Source organism: Pristis pectinata, chromosome 4, assembly GCF_009764475.1.
Source record: "Pristis pectinata isolate sPriPec2 chromosome 4, sPriPec2.1.pri, whole genome shotgun sequence".
NCBI classification, from domain to species: domain Eukaryota; kingdom Metazoa; phylum Chordata; class Chondrichthyes; order Rhinopristiformes; family Pristidae; genus Pristis; species Pristis pectinata.
In genome coordinates this window covers 42,040,992-42,061,465 of record NC_067408.1, presented here as the reverse complement: position 1 = coordinate 42,061,465, position 20,474 = coordinate 42,040,992, and the positions used below count along the sequence as shown (strand labels likewise).

The window sequence follows — 20,474 nt, the reverse complement described above, 5'->3', positions numbered from 1 at the left end:
CAAAAAAGAACCAGTACCAGAAGAGTCAGAAACCAAACAGGCACAGAATTATCATAATTGTCAAGAAACTAGAAGATGTGGTGAATATATCTTTAAACATCAGGGCATTATAATCTGCAATATACTGACTGAAATGGTGAAGGAGAAGATGCAATAATAACTCAAAAAAAAAACTGGATAAGTACAGTGAACAGAAAAACTGCAGGACTATACAAAAAAGACAGGGTGCACAGACTGATTGGATTGCTTTTTCCAAAGCATTGACACAGACATGTTGGGCTGAATGATTTCCCTCTGTTTTGCATTACGTTTACCAATTATGTGACTAATTAATAGCGGGGACATGTTAGTATTCATAATTTCTAGACTAGCAAGATGAAGCTCAGACAGCAGTGTTACAATGCTGAACCAAACTGTTCACCCACTTAAACCACCGCCAAATAACTCATGTCACTTGATGAGCAGTCCCATTAAAATTAGAGGAAGCAGGTGAGTGTCTATTGCTTGAGGCAGCGTTTATGTTTAATTTTGACTCACATTGAGAAAATGACAATTTTGAACTTTGATCATCCCATTATGGATCCAAGGGTATAAGAGAAGCAAAAATATAAATGAAAGGACAAAATTGCCCAACTGCAAGTGGTCAAATTATAAATTACTTCCACTCACCAAGATACGAGATGTAGAAGAAATCATTTTTTCAAAGTTTTATTTTAATAAATTGCAATAATAATCTTTGAATCTAATAATCTACAGTTTTATGAACTAGCCAAGAGTTCCCATATGTACAGGCTAAATAAAATTAATTGTCTACAAATTTAAATATCTTCAAAGGAATCTTTTTCAAATGCTTAAGCATGCAAACATTCTGAACGATAACCAAATATTATTTATAATAAGGCCCAAATATTTGTATTAAATATTAACAATTTAGAACATTTATATTTATTAATATATGAACCATAATGAAGGTAAATAATTGGTCCCATTAAGAAACATTAGTGTTTGCATGGATGATAAATTCTTGAACACTACACTCTCTTCATAGTTTTAAAAGAGTAGTCGTGTGGTAATATTTCATTGCAAATGCAGAGCATTTTTTGGAATTCAAGCAAATTCAGCTGCCTCAATGATACATATTATAGAATAGATATGAACAAAACAATTGTGTCTTACAAGTGTTAGTCTTTACATTGTTGCCACAATATAAATAGTACCATCTCTTCTGTCAATTTGGCAGCATTTCCTAGATAAAGACATGAAAACCACAGGGCCCTGGACAACCAGGCATGGTCAGAAGCACAATATGCCCCATATAGCATTCCAAAACTCAGTTCCACTGAAGTCAAGGGAACCAGATTTGAGAAGCAGTGCACAATACATAGCAGCAACCAACAATTACCATCAGAAAGTGATTAAACTTGGAAACAATGCTTAACTTTTTAAATATCCATTTAATTTCCAATTTGAAATTTTAATGAATGTTTTAAGACATTACTTAGAAAGCTCTTTTAATCTGCTTCCATTTCAATTCAGATGCAAATACAAAACTTGAACTTTTTTATCTTCCTTAATACTTAAATATACAACATTCTCAATTTCAATGTCCATTTGATTTCTGCTTTTTTGCTCCAATTTTATAAAAAAGGAAAAAGGCGTTTCTTTAAAATGTATACAACAGTTGCCAAAAACAAAGCCAATGCAAGGAAAATTAGCAGCTTGTCAGTCAACTCTCTGCGATTGTATTTTGTGATCAGCTTGCGACCCAGTTGAATTGTGCCAGTCATGTTTTTAAATTCTTCATTTGTCTCCTGAACAGTTCTTGAGGATGTTGCTTAAATAAAATAAAATACCAAATAAAGGGTTACATTAAATTAACAAAATGCAGGATCAAGAGAGTCAGTTCCCAACAATGAAACTGGGCTTGAGTTTTTTGCTTGAAAAAAAGGCATCAAAAACTGAGGGAACTATAAAATATTAAAAAAAATCAAGATACATATTGCAACCAAAAGTGATGATCAGTTGATATTTCCCATTTCAACTTAGAGAATTAATCAATATGACTTCACTTGTTTTCAGCTAAGAATGAAGAATAATTAACAACACAACGTTAGAATATTTCTCTGATGCTTTATCACATACTCAAGATATCCAAAGGACCTCAAAATACATTAAATTACTTTTGGCAGCATGTTCACTGTGTGTAGAATAGATCAGCATCCACATTTCACATGTCAAAAGCCTTCCATTGTCAAATTTTATCAAAGTCTTAAAAAGCAGTAATAAACAAACATTTAACTGTTTGTGAGATCTTGAGGAAATTAAGACAACCTATTGACCTGGGCAGGAAACTGTTAGGAAGATGAACAGTAGAGATACAAGCGTTGCCCATGGTGATCCTTAACGGGGCCTGACCATTTTATGACTTCTTAGTCAAAGACCTTTGATGAAGGAACAGAGAGCATGATGTCCAGGACAGGGGATAATGCACTGAATTAGACACAGAAAGTGATGTAGCTGAATACAGAAAGCTGTATCATGCAATTGAACAAAACTCTGGCAGATTGTGTTCAACGTTGGAAGTGCAAGTCTATCCACCATGGATCCAAAAAGAGGGCTCAGGGTACGAGAATTCAGTAAAATACATAATTCTTAGAAGAGGAGGCACAGAGAGTCAATTTCCCTTGACTAGAGAATCTAGATTTGGGCCATATCTCTGAACAAAAGATCATTCAGGACTGAGACAAAGAGAAATTCTTCATGCAAAGAACTGCAAATCTTTGGAATTTTCTACTTTTGCTGTCTGTGGCTGCTTATTTATTGAATGGTGCAGTGGATGCCAGGGGGATGCATGTCCTACATTAAACTTGAGGAATGGTAGCAGGAGTATTTTCCAGTCAGTTCTCTCTCTCAGTCCATCACAAAAACCTCATTTCTGATACTCAACAACCAATACAAATTTCAGTTAATCCACAAAAATTGATACAGGCACTTACAGCATCTGCAATTCAGTATGTCTTTTCTAAATACTGATATTTCCTAATCTTTGAATGTCAAACTTAATAACATTTTGACATTATTAAAAATCTCAAGCTTATATTTCAAAGTACTGATCCCAATGTGACCCTAGACCAACTGCCTGTGTTAAAAATGGACTTGTCACAAATTCGGTTCACTCCTAAACACCAAAAGCAGCACTTGATGTTAAAACTGAAAAACAGCAGCACGTTCTAATATGCTTTAGGTGAGGTTAGAAATAATTGTGGGGCCTGGAGAAGGGATGATGAGGTAAAGCTGGATGTTGACAAACTACATGTGGAAACTGTTACTGTTCCTCTGTTTTTGCAAAGTATCAACAAATAAGAGGAGGAAAAGGATAGATGCAGGAGCAGGGAATAAGGAATCTCCTACATCAATCTGCAAATATGCACTTAAAACAGGTTACTTTAGAAGTTGCTCAGATTTTCATTATGTAATGACAGCAAATACTGATATGTTTACCAAAATTTCAACTATAAAATCAGGCCAATGTCACATGCCTAACTTAATCATTTGGGACCAAGTTCTAGCAAGTTCACCTTGTTCTTGCAATTCTTTTAAATGATAAGTGTTCAGAATCCCTTTTCAATATTCAATAATCAAAAAGCGAATAACTGATGGCAACCCTCTGACTACAGCTGGAGAGAGAGAGAAATAGAAGCAGATAAAAGCCCCTTCAGCTGTGTTACACAATTTAAGGTGCATGAACAGAGAGCTAATCCATACATTAGTTCTTCAACTTACCCAGTGTCTGCACTGATTCTTCACTCTGCTGCACTTGTTGTGACATCATCCTGCTGATTGTCATCAAGCTCTCAGTAATGCTGCTTGCTGTCTGTACCAAGCCTTCCTTTGTCATCTTTCTGAAACCAAGAAAACTTAATTCATTTCAGTAGCAACGATTCTTCTGTTGTTTCTTCATTACTTGGCCATACTAAAATGAACTATGATAAATTGCCTTGAACAATTTGATCAGTTTCTAACTGGAATATATAAAATTTGTAAAACAAAAAGGATCTGTTTTCCAGAAAATCTTTTAGAGAACACTAAAAGGGATAATATTCAAATATAATGGAAGTGGATGGTGCCAGCATACAATTTTTGAAGTTAATGTTTGTACATTTGGTTAAAACTGCTGAAATAATTATTGCCTTAAATATAATTATATTCATAGCTTAATTCTTGAAGATAAATTTTAATTTCTGTTGTGTTACAATTATATATGCAAATAAATATTCAAAAGCTCAGGTCATGTCATATCACAATAGAAGGGGAAGAGCGAAACAAATAGCACAATGCTGAGAGTTAAAAGTTGAAGTGTACAACAGATCATACTACTACTAGAATTGCAGCACAGGCCTAGGTTTTGTGGCAAGTGGCAAAAGATGACCAGATTTATCAGTGTTGACAGCTATCAATTCTTAATTAAAAGATTCCAACAGACAGCTACCAAGGAAGTTTAAAAAAATAACAATTGTAAACTAATATTTTAAGTATTTTACAGGGTGCAAATGAAGACTGGAACATACATACAAATTAAGGTAGAAACTGAATAATTTATGAGTAGTAATATTTATCAACATCAAATCAATTATATTTTCAAATATTTCCCCGAAGGAACTATAATCACTTAATTATTTTAGGAGTGGATAGGTTGTATAGAAGTAATTATAGATTAGCATGCCATTAAAAGGTCACTTTCACCTCATAAAACATTTCCTGGTTATTTTACAAAGAGAGTAGTTTGTTAACATCTTAAACTCTTGGCATTTGTTCACTAATTTGTGGAAATTTCACGAATGGGTTTCAAAACTGCACCTGGTAGTGGGACAGGGAATACAAATTAAGCAAAAAAGGCATTTGAGAAGTTCTGATTTTCATGATGAAATGATAACAACACTGACATATTTGCCAAAATTACAACTGCAAAATTAGGCCAATGTCACATGCCTAAATCATTTAGGATTAAGTTCTGGCAATTTCTGCAAGGTCTCAGAATTGTTTTAAACAATGTGTGTACAGAACCACTTTTCAATAGTCAATAATCAAAAAGAAACTAATTGCAGATGCAGAAATCTGAAAAAAATTGTTGGAAATACTCAAAAGCATTTGTGGAGAGAATACAATTAACATTTCAGAATGGTCCTCAAGATACATTTCTGAAATTCAAAAATATTCTAAAACTATTAAATGTTAACCACATTACTAAAATTTGAGAAGTTACTAAAATCAGTTACTTATAAGTGTATTAATAACAAAACAAATGTTTAAACAAAATTCAATTAAAGCAAAATCCATAAATACAAACACTTAACACCTCATACCATTCTCCTTCACTGAAAACAATGGAGAATTTCCTGCATCAGGTTGTATGAGCATATTCCCCACTTTAAGTGCTGGGAGAATGACTGCACTCTGCTGCTGGAGTCCACGAAGAATCCAGTCTTGCGAGTACAGTCGGGAAGTCATTGGAGATCAATGCCAGCAAGTCTGGAAGATCTGCATTCATGTACACTTGGGCTAGAATACTGAACTTGCTGGCACTTGAGGGGAAATACAACCAGGTCCATGTGAAACTTCAATATCTCTGCAAAATCTGATCCAATAATTCATCACACAAATACATTCGGAGGATATTATGCCTAGCAGAAAATTGTAAAAGTAAATACACTACGTTAATATACATAACTTACCGTTGTCGAACTGAAGAATCTCCACTTTGAAGTAATTCATCTTTTTCATAATTGTCTATGGCGAGCTTGCAGGCCAGATTTGCTTTTCGCCAAGCAGTTTGGTTGCTTTAAAAGGAGCACAGACCAACATTTGTATACCATGAAGTAATGATCAATTGCACCCTCCTACCATAGTTTATGACCCCCCGCACACCCTTCCATACAATATTGATTTTTTTAAAAAATATTAAAAGATTAGAAGCAGTAATGGCTCAAAAGAGAAAAAAAAGAGCAAAGCAACACCACAGTGTAGAGCCATTCCACTGGATCCTGGTTTTGTGTCAGGTTCAGGAATGGAGAATAATTATAAGTTCTCAGGCTGGGCCAGCTTAGTACTGCATAATCTGAGCCGAGAACTCTGTCACCAGGCAATGCGAGAAAGTGTTTCTTGGGGTGAAGGGTTGCTCTCACGGTGCACGTCCATCTGGGCAAAGGAAAAAGATGCTGCTTTCAAGAGTAATAGATCCAAAACAATACGACTTGGGCTTGGGTGGTATCTGGGATGGACAGCTGGTGAGTTTGATCAGAAGAGAAAGGAGAAAAGGTAGAAATTTAAGGGGTTTGCACGGAGATAATGTTTTGAAAGGTAGACATATATGGGGTCTCTGTAGTGCTCAGGCAAGTATGATGTGGTGCATGAACAGAACAGGATTCTGGACACAAGCATGTTTGAGGTTATTATATTTACAGCGATAGCTGGGTCATGTCCAATATAAAAATGTTCTCAGGCTTGGTTGGGTTCAGATTGACCATGGTCACGTCAGGTTTTAATTTTTTTTTAAACTCAGCAGATCATAAGAGAGCAGGAGAAGGCTAGTCAGCCCCTCGGGCCTACTCACCCACTCAGTAAGACCATAGCTAATCCAACCTTGGTCTAAACAACACTTTCCTGCTCTTTCCTCATAACCCTTGGCTCCTATGTGGTCCTAATGTCTGTCAATCTTTGGCTTCAATATATTCAATGACTCTACCTCCACTGGTCTTTGAAGAGAGAAAATATCAAAAATTCATGAACCAGAAGAAATTCCACCTCACTTCGGTCTGAAATAAGCAACGCCTTATTTTGAAACTATGTTCCTTAGTTCCAGAAACCAGCACTAGGAGAAACATCGTCTCAGTATTCATCCCACCAATCACTCCCAAGATCTTATGTTTCAATAAGAAATAAAAGAGTTGGTAAGTAACTCACTCACTGAAAGATAGATACCTAGTCTCCAATCTGCTCTTGTAACCACAGTACATTTCATCTGCCAATCTCCTGACCACTGATTTTACTTCTCTATTCCTTTGCAGAGAATGCTATTTGCATTTGGGTTGACTTTCCAAGCCCAAGAGCTGAAACCAGACATCAAACAAAAAATATTGGACATCCTTGATGTGGATCTTTAAAAGCCAATGTGGTCTTCATATACTGGCTGCTGATTGATGGCCTTCTTTTCTTGTGTGTCAGAACAAAGTTTACTTGTGCTCATTCTCTGAATATGTCAGAGATTCTAACAAATACAATGTTTATGTCACTCTGTTCTCCTTAAATTTCACCGTTCTCTTTCCTATGTAACAAAGAAGTCATCAAATCTAGAACATTTTCAGCCTACTTTGGGAAAATTACAAATAGCCCCACAAAACACTATTAAGATTGACGTTAAAGAACAGCATCGAATCACAGCTGTCACTTTTGTACGAGTTAATTGAATCAATTCAATTCCTTGGAATGCAAACCTACTTACTTTGAAGTCAAATTCTGCACTTGAACCTCATTTTTAAAAATGCTGTTTGCACTGAAATAGACACGTCTAACATCACTTGCAACCGACATGTTCCTACAAGTCATGAGGAATCAAGCAACAATTTCAAAAGGAATTTTTTCAGGGAGTTTCTAAAAGCTGACAAGTATTAATCCTAAAAAAGAGGCTAACTCAAATTCTTTAAAGAAGTCTCAAGAAGTAATTTCCAAAGGCAAGGTTTTAACTAGGCAACCAAAGACAGTCTATAGGTTATAAAGAGATGATTCATTTAAGACCAGAATAAAAACTTGTTTGTTCCCCATCTATCATTCCCTTATTGCTACAGACTTGGTCAGGAGTTATATGCAAATTCACTATGTGAATTAATGTACAGCAAAAATTAAAAAGAGCTTGCAAGGTAGTATGGAATAAGATAACAGCAAAAACTGAGCAACAAAACCACCGAATGAGTGGCAGAGCACCAATAATTCAGGAAGACATCCAGTCAACATCTGATTATGGCTGAGAAAAATGTTATCCTAACTTGCTAGTTTTGTTGGAAGTAATCTGTCATAATTTGTAATAATTCTAAAAAAAAAGTCCCATTTCAAGAGCATTCAGATGTTCTTTTGAGGAAGTAGTTTGTAAAAGTGGTTTAGTATCACCAAACAGTTTATGAATTTGACAATATTGATGGGTTCCACTAGTCATGTTTAAAAGTATGGTTGTGATTTTTTTTTCGGTTCACAATCAAACCAAATGATAATAATGCCTCAGAAAATATTGTTTCCTCTTCTAGAAATTCACCTTTCACAAGATTGATATACACAAAAAAAAAAATCAGCCCAAACTTTTCTGCTCTCTTCCTCTCCCACCCAGGGTGTGTGGTAATGGCAAATGCATAGGCATGCATAATAACTTCAATGTTCTTATTTTTAATCATTTTCCTAAGAGTTCATCCCTGTACTACATTTGTGATACTGATGATTCTAAATAAAAAATTCACAAGGCCTTATGACTCAATCCTAATCAGATTTGGGTAACTAACCAAGTATCAGCTACTTTATCCATCAGAAGTGGGAATGTTTGTTAATGATTGCATGATTTTCAATTCTACTTGCAGCTCCTCAGCAAATGAAGCAGCTTGTGCATAGATGCAGCAAGACCTCAATTACATTCAGGCATGGCTTGGTAAGTGGTGAGTAACATTTATACCATGAAAGTGCCAGGCAATAACTATTGGAAAGAATCCAATTACATACTCTTGTTATTCAATGGCATCAACAGTTCTCCCACCATCAATATCATGAGGGTGGTCGTCATTTCCCAGAAACTTGACTGGACCAGCCACATTAATACATGTGGAAGAACCACTGAATGGCAAGAGAGGGGTTTTCAATGTCCATCATCACGAGTGCCTTGATAGCATCACCACTGGTCAATCTGAGCATATCCTGAAGGACATAGCTACCAAACTTAAAAGATGACAAGTGGTTAAAGAACTAACACAAAGGTAAACTTACTTGACCTCATCCTTACCAATCTATATTTTACAGATGCATCTATCTAATACAATACTGGGAGTTATGACCACTGCAAAGTACTTGTGGAACAAAGGCCCACCTTCACACTTCACATAGTGCAGCACTGTCATTAGACTGAACAGGACAGATACTGAAGAAATCCAACAATATTCAAAACAAAAAGTACACCTAAGAGGCAATGTGAGCCATTAGCACCAAAAGAATTGTATTTCAGCAAAATATGTAATCTCATCACAACCCTCATTTTAGCATTACCATCATGTCTGGGACCAACCTTGATTTAATGAGCATATATGAACATACCAGGCCAACCTGGTAAGATTGCAATACAGACTACATGCATTCAAAACAGCAAGGTCAACGTGCTAACATATCAAACACCCATAGATCAGGTCAAAGATCTTCATTCCTGCCAGGACACCCAGTCATGAATGGCAGTAGACAAATTAACAGCTAACAAGTATAGGCTTTGTGAACAATGGTAGTGGAGACCAGCACGCACATACAAAATTAAGGCTGGAGTTTTCAACTATCTCAACCTCCTTCTGATGTCCATCACAGAAGCCAGACTTCAGACAAATTTTCTTCCCTCCAGCTGGGACAAAATTGCAGAGAGAGAACAGGATACTACAAAGGTAATGTAACACAAATATAAACCTCAAGTACAAAGTTTGAGCTCCAGAACCAGCCAGGTCTCTAGCCGAGCTGTTTCAGTTCAGTTACCAGCTTGACACTATTTCAACAATGTGGAATATTGCCCAGGTACATTCTGTCCACAAAAATCTAGTTAGTTAGCACCCCATCAGACCATTCTCAATCAACAAAGTGATTTCAACCATGTTGTCAAGTGCATTTAATCACTGTTAAGCCATTAACTAAGAATCAACATGATATTATATCAGTTCCACCTGGTTGTAGACCTGAATATAGTCTTAATCCAAATATGAACAAAAAGAACCGAATTCCAAAGATTGACTAACATTGATAACCAGGAAGCATTTGATAGACCGTGATGGTAAGGAGTCCCTGTTATATTGAAGTTTAATGGGAATCATGGGAAAACTCTCCACTGACTGGAATTACACGTAACACAAATGAAAGTTGGTTGTGCTTGTTGGGAGTCAATCAACTCAAATCCTGGACATAACTGCAGGCATCTCTCAGGACTGGGCTAACCTCAAACTAGATCAAAAGTAGAAATGTTTGCTGACACCTGCACAATACTCAGTTCTATTCACAATACTTCAGTAATAGTCCATACCTGCATGCAGGCAAACCTGTTTCACTGGTAAGCTGAAAATAACATATGTAGCACTGAAGTGTTAGACAATGACTATCTCCAACAAGGGAGAGTTTAACCACTTTCCATTAGGATTCAAAAGGCATTTTCTTTGCCAGCTCCCACTATTAACATCCTTCGGAGGGGGCAGGGGGTTTCACCACCGACAAGAAACTTAACTGGACTAAACACATAGACTGTGGTTACAAGAGCAGGTCAGATGCTGGGTATCCTCCAGTGAGTTAGTTACTTCCCAACTCCTCATGATTTTTCCACTATCTACAAAACACAAGTTTGGAGTGTGATAGTTACTTCCCAACTCCTCATGATTTTTCCACTATCTACAAAACACAAGTTTGGAGTGTGATGGAATACTCTCCACTTGCCTGGATGAGTGTAGACCCAACAGCAGTTAGGAAATTTCACACCAACCAGAACAAAGTAACCAGCTTCAGTGGCACCAGCTCCACCACCCTTTGCACTTTTGGCAGCAAAATGTACAACATGCACTGCAGCAACTCACTTTCTTCAACACCTTGTACCTTCTTACAACCCAGAAGCACATAGGGTAGCAGGCACACAGGAGCTGTATGTCCCCTTCCAGATCTCTTACTATCCTGACTTCGACTCTGTCACTGGGTCAAAATCCTGAAAACCCACTTAATAGATTATGGGAATACTTTTGCGATAAGAACTGTAGCAATTCAGGAAAATAAATTACCATCAGCAGAGAAGGATATTAAATGCTGACCTTGCTAGCAACACGCACATCCTGTGAATAAAATTTAACAACAGGATAGACAACGCACACATTGTCAATCAAAGTCAAACTCTGAGACATTAGTATATTTAGAATCAGAAATCTGATTGCAAAAATATTATTCTTGATGTCAATATACCATAAAGTACCCCAAAATCTGATAAGCACAAGTTTCTAAACATGTTACAGGGAGAATTTGCCAGAACTTGTAATGTTTATGTTACAAAATAGTACTTAAATATTTTCAAAGGAAATGATATCCTAAAGGCACTTGTTAATTTAAAAAATGAACATAAAAGAAAAAACTCCACTCAAGGCTACTATATTCTAACAAGCTGCAGTAATGGAGTACTACGGTGAAGCTTGCACAATATTAAACTGTGATATACAAACTGCATTTTAGCTGTCAAGACAAGAGTGAAAAACGTTCAGTAAATTAGTGGCACACACTGAATTTTATTGGCATTTCCCAACTTGGAAGGGCTGTGATCCAATACTGCTGTCTATCTTTTTAAAAAGCATCATCTCTGGTAGATGTACTGATCATGACATAGCAAACACGTGCTACATTCATCTAAAATTTCACTGTGATAATACTAAAAAAATTATTATAAAATGAATTATTTATATTTGGAGACACAAGAAAGACTGCAGATGCTGAAAATCTGGAGCAACACACAAAATGCTGGAGGAACTCGGCAGGTCAGGCAACATCTGAGGAGGGAAACGGACATGTCCTAAGGAAGGGCTTCAGCCCGAAATGTCAAATGTTCATTTCCCTCCATAGATGCTGCCTGACCTGCTGAGTTTCTCCAGCATTTTGTGTGCTGCTCTACGTTTATATTTGTAGTATTTGGTGCAATATTAGATCAAAATCCAAGTGTGGACAAGACAGTCAGCAATGATGGATTTAACCCACTGTTTGCCTTTATTCTGACATTTAGGTTTTATATGCAAGCCCAAAGCAATATGTATATTCCACAGAACATTGTAAGCAAGCTTAAAAACTCATTATGCTACTATTTCCACCATAAAGGTCACTTACCTTAACATCTGTTTGTGATGATTCTCCACTTCAGCCAGCAACATCTGCTTATCAGATTCTTTGTCTTGTTCCTTTGCCATCTGTTCCAAATCCTTCAGAATAATCAGGAAATCCTTAGTCATTTAGCCACAGAGACATCGGGTGACACTACCAGGTAATTGCCTGTGAGATCACCCTTGTGACCCACATCATCCTCAGTAATGATCAGTACTAATAAAAAAATTAAGATCTCAAGATTAATGAAGATGAATCCTCACAATTCAAGATGTCGTCATTACATCTACAGGTTTGCCTTCACTTCCAACCAAACTCTGCTAACCACTCTGTTTACAAACATTCCACTTTCTTTCTCCCCCCTTTCCTTTACCTTCTGCCTCTTTCCCTTGCTGTGTCCCTGCTTCCTCTCCCCCCACTGCTTCTCCCTACGCTTCTCCTCCCATTCCCACTCTCAGCTTCTTGCTTTCTCTCACTCTGCTGTTCTGCCTTTTCCCTCTCTCCACCCTGCTGCTCTCCACATGCTTCTCCCTTTCCACGTCCCAGTTTTCCTTCATGTACCTCTCTCCCCCTTTTCATGTCTCTTTCTGCCTTTCCCATTTTATCCATCTTTCAGTCAACTCCACTCCACTCCATTTCCTTCTATAATGCTGGACATGTTCATAACTGAGGTACCAGCACTAACACCTCTAAGGTAACAGTGCCAGAGCGGGAGTCACACATCGCAGAATAAAGCAGCTATGGGAGTTCGAGAAAAAATAAAATGGGGTTGGCATGTAGATTGATTGTGCTATCTGTTGAGAAAAGGAGCTATAAGGGCATCAAAAGTGCAGTCTACAAATGGTGCACATAGGAAACTTGTAATGGTAGCAAATCCCTGTGGCAGTCTGCCTGCTGCTGTGGGCTAATGGAGGAACAGAGCCTGTCAATTACCTCCCTAATGCAGGCATGAGCAGCAAAGTGTGAGATTTGGCATACATCAGCAGCTATGGACCGGAAGGAGCCCGAAGCTAGGAAATTGAAGGTGAAGGTGACCTTGATTTCGACTTTGAGAGCCATGATGGGACATCTGTGAGCTTGTACCTGAGGCTTTACGAGATCACGAATGTGAGTGAAGACTACCTTGTTGAAGCCTAGACTGCATAAACATCTGCTCCTCTGGGAAATTTAGGTTATGGTGTGTCTCCCTGAGAAGGCTGGCTGGAAAAGTTGTTGCATGCTTTGTGGAGCATGATCCCCATTTGTAACTTTTACAAACCCATGTCATCCTTGAAAAGCACTTAGGCCTAGACAAAAACTACTACCAGTCAATTCTGGGTACATGAAAGCACTTGAGGATACAAGAAAGTGTCAATTTTAATGTGAGCACTGTGCAGAGCAAGTTGTGACCACAGTATTCAGCAGTTTATTCTGTGAGTAAACAGCGATTGGCATCGTTTTCAGACCAAAATGGTTGAATTTTGAGCATTACGCTACCATTGACATCATTTAGGCAAGATTGACAACAGAAAAATGTTATTAGAGAACACAAATGTCATTCAGAATTAGCAGAAAATGTTAGCAACAAGTTGTATGACACCCAGAAATACTTGCAAAAGTAGTTTGTTCCACATTAAGACAATTTTCAAAAGTCCAAATCATATTTTTGGCATTGTTCAAATGAATTTCTAGACTAGATGTCTCTTTGCACTTCTGCGAAGTGTCTTATGATAATTACTACGTTAAAATTGCTGCTGCTATGGATACCAAGAATAAAGTCAACTTTAGTCTGATTGGTCCCAAAGGTTGAAGGGTTGAATACTAGAAGTTTTCTGACACTGATGTCAGGAGAGATTGAATATAACTGCTAAAGATGAAATAGAAACCAAAGCCTGGCATCAGTGAGGTACAAAGTATAACTATCTTCCACTGTTCACAGGTGCTAGTTTAAATCATTCAAAATATATAAAGTAAAAAAAATTACAGGATCTTTACAAGAGATAAATATGAATCTACCTATGATGCAAACTAAAAGCAGCTCAATGAATACGAGCATCAAAAATTGTTCCTTATTCAGGTCAATATCTAAATTACTTTGTTTTCTTTTTAAAGAGTATAATGTACTGTTTGTGTGCCTGGTTTAAGTTGATACAGTATGTTTGTAGTTTAGCCAGCACTATTAAGTAACATTTATTCTACTTAAAATAATCTTCCAAGAATTCACTCACCTGTATTCGAAGTCTGAGTTGGTGAAACATTTCTTTCACTTTGGCATTTAATTCTGTGAGTAGACTCAAGGGTCCAGGACTGTCCCTGATATCCTGCGGACAAATCAACAAGTATTCTTCTAATCTAAGCATTGGGTTTAAATACCAAACAGGTGTATCCCATTAATAGGGATTCTTATCCATTAACAGATTAAAATCAAACCGTAATTAAATAATAGGATTAATGAAAATTAAATCATGTTTTTAGATATTTAATGAAAAGGAATAAAAATTTGAAAATGTATGCAAAGTGCTAGAGTTAATAATATAAAAAGTGGAAAATGTTGGAAATTCAGAGCAAACTAATTGGTAAGAGATAGATATTTAAACATTTCATCGAGAACAAAAAAATCAGCATGAATTTAATAAAATTAATAATCTTTTTGCTATTTATCATTGCTGAAATCAATCAGTAATTTAACAGGAGAATTAAGAACTTTCAAATGCATGCAAGCAAGCTTCTTTTGAATCCCAAATTATATCTTAAATGAAAATTATAACCTAGTCAAATTAATTTGGATGACAAAGTACAGCAATCTTATGGTGCAAATCTTAATTGCTTAGAATTCAACAGGCATAACCATTTTAGTGACTAATGGAGAAACTTAATTGGACTTAAATAGCATAGCCCAATAACAGTTAACAGCTGTTGGCAGCACAGGACTGTGCAATCACCTGTGCTGTTAAGAAAATGGTACTGGCTGTTTTACCTGGTTTCAGGATTCATTCTCATGCTACTTCTACACTCAAAAGTAAAAAAATAAACTATGGATATACCATTCAACTTCTGTAATCCTTTCAATTAGAACATAATTAATGGCCGTCTCTACTTCACAGATTGATTTCTATTCCTTGATACTCTCACCCAAAAAGTAATCCTCTCAAATTCCATCTTGAAAATTCCAAATGACCAAGTATCCACCGTTATTTCGTGTGGAAACTACAGATTTATATTACCATTTTTTTCCTGTGGGGGCAAAAGTGTTTCTTGATTTCGCTCCCAAATGATCTATCTCAAACCTTAAAGAGTACACCCTTCCTTCTGAATTCCTTACCATAGGAAACAGCTTCCACCTGCTCAAATTCTTTATATTACTTTTACGTATCTCAGTTGGATCACCCGTCATCTAAACCCATCAGAATGCAAGCCAAGTTCATACAATGTGTCTTCATAACGTAAGATTTGATACAATTCTGGCAAAAGTACATTACATCCATCTCCAAGGTTAAAATCTAGCTCAGTGTCTAAAACAGAGGACTGTATTCATGATAAGGTTTGACTGAATTCTTGTATAAAGCGTCACTTCCTTGCTTTTGTATTCCAGCCCTCTTGAGGCAAGGCCAAAGTTCAATTGTCTCAATAGTGCACAGCATCAGTCCTTGGGCGTCATGCAACCAACAGAATGTCTGCAACTGGTATTGGTATTGGTGACCAGCAGTGAGCAGCTGGCCACCAGCTTTTTCCACTCCTCTACTTATATCATCTGTGGAGGCAACTTGGTCCACAAACTGGCTCCTGATCATGGAGACCCTACATACACAGGCTTTCCCATTTCAAAAATCTGGGCATGAAGGGAGTTGCTGCTGCCTTTATGGCAGTACACAGAACAGGGATCCAAGTAGTTAACAATAGAGCCATACAGCACAAAACAGGCCCTTCGGCCCACCATGTTGTACCGTCCATCAAACCACCCTCACACTACCTAACCCCTTCCTCCCGCATATCCCCCCATCCCACACTCCTCCATATGCCTATCCAACAAGCTCTTGAACCTGTTCAATGTATCTGCCTCCACCACCACCCCAGGCAGTGCATTCCATGCACCAACCACTCTCTGGGTGAAAAACCTCCCTCTGACATCTCCCCTGAACCTCCCACCCATAACCTTAAAGCCATGCCCTCTCGTCTTGAGCATTGGTGCCCTGGGAAGGAGGCGCTGACTGTCTACTCTATCTATTCCTCTCAGTATTTTATATACCTCTATCATGTCTCCTCTCATCCTCCTCCTTTCCAGTGAATAAAGCCCTAGCACCTTAAGCCTCTCCTCATATTCAATACTCTCTAATCCAGGCAGCATCCTGGTAAATCTCCTCTGCACCCTCTCCAACGCCTCCACGTCCTTCCTATAATGAGGCGACCAGAACTGAACACAGTACTCTAAGTGTGGCCTAACTAGAGTTTTGTGAAGCTGCATAGTTAGTGCTACTTTAAAGTAATCTCCTGATGACGTGGCAAGTTGCTGCCCAACTCTCTTTTGTTTTGGGTCTGAAAAATCAATGGAACAGATTTACCCAAAAATACTGTCAAATTCTGTTGGTCTTATTATCAAAGCAAGTCTACGAAAGGATTTAGCCAGATTTAGGCCAGAATGGGTACTTTAACAATTGCAACCAGTTTCCATAACGTACTGAAAACTACACTCTTATCTACACAAAGGCAGCCTGTGATACAGTCTGGAGGGGCATCTCACAGACACAGCTTCCACCCTTGCCAATCTTTATCTCATTGAAGTGATGGTGAACATTTTCATAAAACTTTTGACAGGAAAACCAGTCACCAGAAAAATTCACCAGTAGAACCTAAGGAGCAGACTTCCCAAAATTCTACATGTGCATCCAGCCTCCTTAACGTCTACATCACCATTAGCCCAGCTAGAAAATCATCAATACATCTTCACTGTGACCATCCATCTCTCTGGATATTCACAGACCGAGCTCAGCAGATCATTCATGACCAGCAGAAATACGTGGACCATTTCCAACAGTGGAATCTCTCTCTGAACCCCAGTTGTGGCATTCTATATTGATCATATAACAATGAAAAACTGAAGGTGCATCTCTGCTGACAAGAAGTCCAGAACCACGCTCATCTAAAATACTTGGTATGACCCTTAACCACTTGCTGATTTTAAAGACTCATCTGTAAGGCCTGCAGAATAAGCCACCACATGAAGCACCATCATTCCCAAACTGACAGCAAGTCATAGGGAGTGATTGACAAGACCCTTAGGATATTCACCCTCACACTATGAGGGGTTTACTTTTATCTCATATTATACACAATACTCATTTATTTTATCAAGTGTTTAGTCAATTGTTATACAATTACCCTCAACTAAGGTAGTCAAAATGTGCACTTATCTACATAATCGTATCAATCTCAGTCACTAGACTCCATTTCAAATCTACCAAGTAGTTATGTGTATCCGCACATTTTAGGAGCTGTATATAATTGTGTTCATATACTCTCTGGAGGAAAACACCCTTAAGAGGATGTTCAAGTGTACCACATTCACATAGTCTCAATCTTTTCCATTAAATACACAAAACAGAAGCAGACTGCACAATATACTGTTTCTAAGATTTGGTTCCATTGAAGTGACAGCAAAGTACACTCTACTCCAAATGTGTATATGAACATATGTTCTGCCAATTCCATGTAAACTTAATATAGGTCTTTCCCCCCCCTACTCCCTAGTTAACTCTGTTAATGCAAAAACCTGTACAGGGAACATAAGTTGCCATGGATGAAAAGTCAAAAGCTAGTCAACATCTCTCAGTAAGGACGCAATAAATCAAGTATTCAGCATTCAAAGAGGTTCCCTCCCCCCGCCATTTTAAATAGCTTGTTTATTTCACAAACTCCTTCCCATAATTCCCATCAAAAAATAGTTAAATAATACCATTTTTATGGATCTGCATTTGAAAGATAGTCTCCAAATGAGTTCACTACTCTTTGGTGTAGTAAACAAAACCTTTGTTAAGTGACAAATTAAATTAAATTAAATTCTTGGTGTAGCACAGATTCGTTAAGGGAACATTCACTAACGGGGGGGGGGGGGTGTTAGGGGGAGAAGGGGGAAGACCTGTTCACACACATTTCCTGTGATTGCAAGCACACACACAGCACTCTCCACTTCTATACATAACGCCTGCATGTAAAACCCATACCCTGTATACACCCTATCTGCGTACACATGCATTGCCAGCTGTGGACACAAGACTCTGCAGATCCTGAAATTTCTGAGCAAAAAAAAAATGCTGAAGGAACTCAGCGGGTCAGACATCTGTGGAGGGAAATGGACAGTCGTTGTTTCGAGTCGAGACCCTTCATCTGGACTGAAAGAGTAGAGTGGGAGATTGCCAGTATAAAGAGGTGAAGGGAAGGGGTGGAGCTTCCCTCTTTTTAGCAACACACAAGATGCTGGAGAAACACAGTGGGTCAGGCAGCAACTAATGGAGGAAAATGGACAGTTGACGTTTCGACCCAAAATGTAAACTATCCATTTGCCCCACAGATGCTGCCTGACTTGGTGAGTTCCATCAGCATCTCATGTGTTGCTCATGATTCCAGTATCTGCAGTCTCATGTGCCTTCCCTCTTTTTACGCTGACTATATCTCCTCTGTGTACACATGGGCACGCTCGTTACCAGCATGCACTGTGTACACACGCGTGCTCTCATTACCAGTGTGCACTGTGTAGACACGCATGCTCTCATTACCAGTGTGCACTGTGTACATGGGCTCGCTACCAGTGTGCACTGTGTACACACACGCACTAACCCCCAGTGTGCACTGTGTACACACAATCTCACCCCCAGCGTGCACTGTGTACACACAATCTCACCCCCAGCGTGCAGTGTACACACAATCTCACCCCCAGCGTGCACTGTGTACACACAATCTCACCCCCAGCGTGCACTGTGTACACACAATCTCACCCCCAGCGTGCACTGTGTACACACAATCTCACCCCCAGTGTGCAGTGTACACACACACGCTCATCCCCAGTGTGCACTGTGTACACACACACACGCTCAGCCCGTGTGCACTGTATACACACGCTCACCCCCAGTGTGCAGCGTACACACACACGCTCATCCCCAGTGTGCAGTGTACACACACACGCTCAGCCCCAGTGTGCACAGTGTACACACACACGCTCAGCCCCAGTGTGCACAGTGTACACACACGCTCAGCCCCAGTGTGCACTGTGTACACACACACAATCTCAGCCCGTGTGCACAGTGTACACACACGCTCAGCCCCAGTGTGCACAGTGTACACACACACGCTCAGCCCCAGTGTGCACAGTGTACACACACGCTCAGCCCCAGTGTGCACAGTGTACACACACACAATCTCAGCCCCAGTGTGCACTGTGTACACACACACATGCTCAGCCCCAGTGTGCACTGTGTACACACAATCTCACCCCCAGTGTGCACTGTGTACACACACACACGCTCATCCCCAGAGTGCACACGTCCACACGCCATCTGCACACACCCATCACTCACTCTCCCCTCTTGGTGTGCTTTGTTGGCCGTCCGATCTTGATTTGGCTATTTTAGAAGCGGTGGACATCAAATGAAAGAAGCCACGTCTTCACCTGCACCAATGCTTTAATCTCCAGATCATATTTAATGATTTCCTGCGCACAGATCCTGACGTGCACATCCCAAGACGTCGCCATTGCTACCCAAGGACTACGGCGGCCGCCTGTCGGTTGACGATGTGTGCGAGGAGCGCTTGATTCCGAAATGGATCAGCAGTTGAGAGGTAGCATTTCGAACTGTAGCATATGGCCGTGTTTTCACCAAAATTTTGCATTTGTGTTCTCAGTTTCTGTACCTTGGTCCCAGTACTGTGGACCCTGTTCTAAATCATGTTTTTTTTAAATTGAAAATACCTTCATTTTACATCTGAAATACATTATATTGTACTTAACGAAGTCAAGTAACAGTGGGTATCTCAATCAACATGCAAGTAGACAATTGTTCTCTTTAATTACAATATGCAAATAAAGACGAGAATTTTAAACTGGGGTTTTAATTACTGATGATACAATCTTAAAATACAATGAAAACCTAAAGGGTAGGAGATCATAAACAGGAGGTCTCTTAGACGGCAAAACAGCCGGCCTGTGTGACCATGGGGGCAGAAGACACGGTTAGATTTCTAGATTTCGAGTACTTTGCACCCGTCTTCACGAGGAGAGAAGTATGGATTTTGTACTATATAAATCTATAAAATATTAGATATGAAAATTAGAGAGAAGAAATATTAAGGGGACGAGCATATCGTGCTGCTCAGACATAACAGTCCTG

The 20,474-nt window shown here is 38.7% G+C and overlaps 1 protein-coding gene across 1 annotated transcript; it reads right to left on the bottom strand.

Moving 5' to 3' along the window:
- Positions 1-779: 779 nt before the first annotated feature.
- bnip1b (BCL2 interacting protein 1b) lies at positions 780-19,840 on the bottom strand. The gene is made up of 6 exons (XM_052014365.1): positions 19,757-19,840; positions 14,325-14,417; positions 12,124-12,215; positions 5,733-5,837; positions 3,784-3,902; positions 780-1,834 (listed from the first exon to the last, which is right to left on the bottom strand). The coding sequence occupies exons 1-6, from the start codon at positions 19,838-19,840 to the stop codon at positions 1,638-1,640; spliced, it is 690 nt and encodes a 229-aa protein (XP_051870325.1). The 3' UTR covers positions 780-1,637.
- Between the last annotated feature and the right edge of the window lie 634 nt (positions 19,841-20,474).